This window comes from Cydia splendana, chromosome 20 (genome assembly GCF_910591565.1).
Source record: "Cydia splendana chromosome 20, ilCydSple1.2, whole genome shotgun sequence".
Lineage (NCBI taxonomy): Eukaryota > Metazoa > Arthropoda > Insecta > Lepidoptera > Tortricidae > Cydia > Cydia splendana.
Genome location: NC_085979.1, coordinates 9,196,569 through 9,202,990, shown reverse-complemented (window position 1 = coordinate 9,202,990; position 6,422 = coordinate 9,196,569). Strand labels below are relative to the sequence as shown.

Genomic DNA, 6,422 nt, shown 5'->3' with positions numbered 1-6,422 from the left:
GAAAAACTGTTACAATGTCATTGAGTTTTCACTTCTGCCGGCACTCCCGGAGTGCAACCCGTTGTTTTTTATAATAACTAGCTTCATGAATAGTGACCAAATGAGCAAATTTAAGTTTTTGAGATTGAAAGCTCACATATCTTAGTCACGAAATTCCGGAATCTCGAAATCCAAAAATGCCCAAATCTGGGGGTTTAAAAATCCGTACTTTCTCAATCTTTGTGTCACAGAATGCCGGGGATCAGCAAGTCCCTGATTCCCAGTCCAAGGGATCCTGGTGTCCACATTCTCAGTATACCCGTGCGTGTTTCTTAACTCCCGGAATCCCAAAATGTTGATTCCTGGAATACTACCTACCTGCTTACCTACCCATTAGCACAGAATTACTAATAGTACTACCGTAAAGAAAATTCACTCCTTCACAAAAGTCAGATTTAGGTATAAAATTATACCTATACTCGCCGCCTGCCAGCAAAATTGAAACTTATAACCGCGCACGAACCGTGAATCTTCTTTGCGCGCCGCAGTTTTATGTTATGACCTAGCTGTGAGTGTCGGCAGTCTCGGCACGGGGTTGTTGCTTGACAAGTTTTTGTACCTATACCTACTGAATGATTATTTTTAAGATAAATATGTAGGAATTACAAACGTTGATTCTGTAAACATAAAATTTTTATCCGGAGATAGTATGTCTGATTCTCACGGAAGTAGGTAGGTATATATGCCACACACAGCATGCCACAGCCGTATTCCTTTGAAAATATATCGGTCAGTTCCTAATATTGTTTCTGACCAACCAATATTCAATAAATTAAGAATGTTTATTTTAACTATTACTAAGTAAGGACTTCGGGAACTAAAGGAGAAATCCGAAACAATCAGGCGCCGGCGCCTTTACGCTTGCTTCCACAACGACACGCCATAAACAATAATAAACATAGTCTAAGAGCTAAGCAACATATTTATCCTCGTAAGTCCCCGTGTACTTGTACAAGTACAACTACAAATTAAATTTGAGTTTTGAACTTAAACTTGAACATAGAAAATAAAAGTTCCAAATTCAAAATCACCAATATTGCCCTGGGTCTTACGAGGTTAAGTTAAATTAGTTTATTGGACCGATATGGACGTTTAAATGGGAATTTGTAACGAAATAAAATACAAATAAGTACAAACATCAAATGCGTTTATTACAAAATTATCTTATAACTGTTTTACTTTTAAGTACTTATTGTTTAATTGATTATTTCCCCAGTTTAAAATTTCGATGATTAAATCTCAGAGTCGAAAATATACGAAGTCTCACGAACAATCTTAATAAATAGTCCACAGGGAAACACGAACATGGCAATGTAGGTAATTGAATCTCTTGCAGTAATTTAAATATTTCACTTTTTCCAGGATTTCCGTGTAAATGGTGCTTAAAATTGTTTTGCACTCAACCAATTTCTTAAATCATTGAGCTAGGTACTTCGTCTTCGGGACTGGAGAGTAAAGATGCATGTTTTGCTTCTAACTCTTTTTCAATTTTTAAAACTTCTTGCAGTTCTTGCTCCAGTCGCTTACGTTGGCATTTAACAGTCACAAGTTCCTTTTTCAGTTTTCTTTTACGTGGGGGTTGGTCAGATAAGTCTAATGTTGTCTGTGTCATTTTATTTGATGTTTCAATTAAATCTGTTTGCATTGAAGTACAAGTAAGCTCAGGTTTTTCAATTTTAATTATTTCATTTGATAATATTCGTACTTTTTTGTGAGATTGTAAGGCATTTGTCTCAGATTCTATTCCTTTTAGTTCTTGGGGATCGGTTTGTGATTGATTGTGACTATAAGTGGAAACCAATATTTTATCTTTCTTTGTGGCGTCTGGTGGAATATTTTTCTGAGATTTATCAGGTAATAATTTAGTAGGTGCTGCATCACTTTTCAGCCGCTTCAAAGTAGAAGTTATGATTGCTGAGTCATCGAAATGTGCAGAACAAACAAAGTTCTTTTTGGCCTTCTTTAACTTTTTTTCGTCCAGTAAATCTTCTCTGTCGATTGCTGCTAGCCATTCTTGTCGTCTGCAACATAACATAATGCCAGTTTACAATCAGATGAAGGTAAAAAAATATTATTAACTAAATATAATTTTATTCTACATTAAGTGTATCTTGGTCTATAAATACGGGACAGTTTTTTATTATAGAAGGCAGCAAAGTTGTTGTTTAACTTCTCGTGCTTATATTGAGACCCGAGGTAGCGAAACCTTGAGCATTGCGACGAGGGTTTCAAAGCACGAGAGGTTGAACAAACTTTTCTGTCGAGTGTAAGTGTAATACAACATTTTTCACCACTCCACCTCGGAAAGGCGCTCTTTGTCCTTTAATAAGTCTGTGGAAAGTTGCGTTTTATCCACATGGGGGGAAATAAATTTGGTACAAATTTTAACCACCGTTTTATGTTTCACGAGTATTAACATACACATATACATTTAATGCGATTATTTTGAATGATAAATATTGAATACCAATAATTTTGATTACATTTGCATTATGTATCAACTTGTATTTTACTTCCATTGGTGTGGTGAAAAATATTGTATTGCACTCGGCGGCAAAGTTTGTTCAACCTCTCGTGCTTTGAGGCCCTCGCACGCTCATAATTCCACTTTTTGAACCCCTCGCTACGCTCGTGGCTCAATTTTGGGATCTTTCGCTGCCTCAGGTCTCAATATAAGTACGAAAAGCTAAACAACAACAACTTTGACCCCTTGTATAATAAATAACTATTTCATCACACTCGCTCGGTAAATGTGGAAATGCACGCAGGTTTAGCGGGAGTTATAGAAAAAGCGTTTTCCCTAGGGAGTTATGAAGTTTCTAGTGCCATATTTAACAGTTTTTTGTCTTTATACTTAATTTTTGTATCGCAAGTGTGATGAAAAACATTGTGTGTACGTGTAGTAATAATATTGCAAACTCGAGTTTATAAATCGCTCCGGCCAGCCGTCGCGATTTAACTTACTCTCGTTTGCAATATTTAACTTACGCCTCATGTTGCACAATGTACTATTTCACCACACCTATGCGAGGTAACTACAATCTGTTTTCATTGCAACAATTCTTATTGCATGTAATAAATATTATTTATATTTAATTTTTATTATTCAAAATAATCGTTTAGTCTATCCAACAAGCTAACGCGTGAAAAACAAGTCAAAAATTGCATCTAATTACTTTGCATCTCTAGAGGATGAAATGCAATTTTACTCACTGTTTTAAAGGATAAAATCAGCCTTTACGAGATTTTGGTGAAATTGTTATTTGTTTTACAAGGGGGCAAAGTTGTTGTTTAACCGCTCGTGCTAATATTGATACCCGAGCAAGCGAAAGATTCCAAAATTGAATCACGAGCGTAGCGAGTGGTTCTAAAAATGGAATCTGGAGCGTTGCGAGGATTTCAAAGCACAAGGGTTAAACAAAACTTTCCCCCGAGAAAAACACAAAATTTTTCACCACACCAATCCGAAGCAAATATAAAATATAAAATATCAAACAAAATCAAACCAAATCAAGTGAATGTTATTAAATATTTATCATCCAAAATCATCATTTAATTCAAAAATCAATTCTACCAGCAAACATAAGAAAACAAGTCAATATTTGCATTTGATTACTTTGCTCACATGTAAATAAAATGCAACTTTGCTATCAGGTTTTGAAGTGCAAAGTAAGCCTTTCCGAGCTTACCTTACGAACAAAAAGCAAATAACAACTAAAAAAACCGGCCAAGTGCGAGTCGGACTCGCACACGAAGGGTTCCGTACCATTATCTATAAAAACGGTCACCCATCCAAGTACTGACCCCGCCCGACGTTGCTTAATTTCGGTCAAAAATCACGTTTGTTGTATGGGAGCCCCACTTAAATCTTTATTTTATTCTGTTTTTAGTATTTGTTGTTATAGCGGCGACAGAAATACATCATCTGTGAAAATTTAAGCTGTCTAGCTATCACAGATCAAGAGATACAGCCTGGTGACAGACGAACGGACGGACGGACAGCGGAGTCTTAGTAATAGGGTCCCGTTTTACCCTTTGGGTACGGAATCCTAAAAACTATTAAACAAACTATTAAAAACGAAAATAACTATTTTGTTGTGTGAATGTCGAAATTGTTGAAAAGAAAGTACGATTCATGAAAAGTCACTAGCTCTTAGTAGTAGTAGTAGTAGTAGTAATCACTTTATTGTACACAACACAGGTTTACATAATATTTACAGAAATAAAGGTACAAAGGCGAACTTATCCCTGTAAGGGATCTCTTCCAGCTAACCTTCGAGTAGATGAGGGGAGAATTCAAATTAGATAGACAAACTTACGGAATGCACAGTAACATTTTAAAAGTAAACTAACCAAAACGTCCAAAAGTAAATAAAATACATAAATAATATTATAAAATTAGACTTAGACTACTTATATCAAGCGTCAACCTACTTGTCGACGTAATTAACATTTTGTGATACATTTTTGTTGATATATGTGTGTACCTATAAGTTATTTATAAGGAATAATTTAGAGAGTGCTTACACTTTTACCCAGGCTATTGACAAATCCTTAGAAGTAGGTACTTACCTAGTCTAAGTTTAGGAATGCATAATTCATTTTAATTTGGTCGAAAGCGCTTTAGTTTTATGCAAATAAAACTAATCAAAAAGTTATCGAATTTTATTAAGTAGGTAGTATTTATGTTATGGTTTAAAGTTTAAATTCACTAAAATGACTTATTAGTATTTATGTTATTATTAGTATTTTATGTTATGGTTTAAACTTTAAATTCACTAAATGACTTACCTTTCGATATCGTCCGGAATTTTAAAAAATGTCATTTCTGCTTCGCTGTTCTTCCGTTTATTGAGACATCCGTAAACAGAACAATATCTTTTATACGGATTAGTTCGAGATTTAGGTTTCGAAGCCATTGTGTATTTAGTAGTATTTACAATTTTGCGCGAGCGCCACGTGACACTACTACCGTGCGAGCCGAGCGGCAGCCCCCCACTGCCATACGCCTGTCCGGGAGGCGCGCCGGCCAGATGTACCTAAACTGCGTAGTGATACCCCCCTGCCACCTACCCCCTGTCAACCTTCCTACCGCTCCGATGTGACCCTCGTGTTTTACAAGTTTGGATAAAAAAACCGGGCAAGTGCGAGTCGGACTCGCGCACGAAGGGTTCCGTACCATAATGCAAAAAAAAAAACAAAAAAAAAAGCAAAAAAAAAACGGTCACCCATCTAAATACTGACCACTCCCGACGTTGCTTAACTTTGGTCAAAAATCACGTTTGTTGTATGGGAGCCCCATTTAAATCTTTATTTTATTCTGTTTTTAGTATTTGTTGTTATAGCGGCAACAGAAATACATCATCTGTGAAAATTTCAACTGTCGAGCTATCACGGTTCGTGAGATACAGCCTGGTGACAGACGGACGGATGGACGGACGGACGGACGGACGGACAGCGAAGTCTTAGTAATAGGGTCCCGTTTTACCCTTTGGGTACGGAACCCTAAAAATGATTTTTGTTAAACCCGCAACGTATTTGAAACTTTTTAATTACAATGACGTCCCCCACAGCACTTGCCGCTTATGCCAGCCAGCCCTAGCCTCCATACAAATAAAAAATCGGGCAAGTGCGAGTCGGACTCGCGCACGAAGGGTTCCGTACCATATAAAAAAAAAAAGAAAAAAAAAACGGTCACCCATCCAAGTACTGACCACTCCCGACGTTGCTTAACTTTGGTCAAAAATCACGTTTGTTGTATGGGAGCCCCATTTAAATCTTTATTTTATTCTGTTTTTAGTATTTGTTGATATAGTGGCAACAGAAATACATCATCTGTGAAAATTTCAACTGTCTAGCTATCACGGTTTGTGAGATACAGCCTGGTGACAGACGGACGGACGGACGGACGGACGGACGGACGGACGGACGGACAGCGAAGTCTTAGTAATAGGGTCCCGTTTTACCCTTTGGGTACGGAACCCTAAAAATCCTAAATTTGCCACAGAAATTTGAACCTATTGTGTAGTAAATAGAGTTGATTTTGTGTTGTTTGAAAATTGAACGAAACAAAGCAAAAGCGACTCTGTTCCAATTGAATAGTAAAAGTACTATAGGTAGGACCTTGGGCCTTAAGAGGCTAGGGGTTGACTCGCAAAAAAGCGTCCCCATTTTACGTGAAAGGGAAGGGCCGGAGTGCAACTGATTTTTTAGGCAATCGTATCGTAGCCAAAATGGAATCCGTATGTATTAGTTAGTCTGTGGTTTGGGGTAGAAACAGGGTATGTTTCTGTATGTTCGTACGTGGAGTCATGGAGTGTCCATTCGGTATTAGGCCAAGGACTGTATGCAAGCGGTGCGCGGCAATTCAAGGCCATTAATAC

General features: G+C 37.2%; 1 protein-coding gene across 1 annotated transcript; it reads right to left on the bottom strand.

Moving 5' to 3' along the window:
• Positions 1-1,430: 1,430 nt before the first annotated feature.
• Positions 1,431-5,020, bottom strand: LOC134800925 (52 kDa repressor of the inhibitor of the protein kinase-like). The gene is made up of 2 exons (XM_063773456.1): positions 4,831-5,020; positions 1,431-2,060 (listed from the first exon to the last, which is right to left on the bottom strand). Exons 1-2 carry the CDS (start codon positions 4,956-4,958, stop codon positions 1,451-1,453), a joined length of 738 nt encoding a protein of 245 aa, XP_063629526.1. The 5' UTR covers positions 4,959-5,020; the 3' UTR covers positions 1,431-1,450.
• Between the last annotated feature and the right edge of the window lie 1,402 nt (positions 5,021-6,422).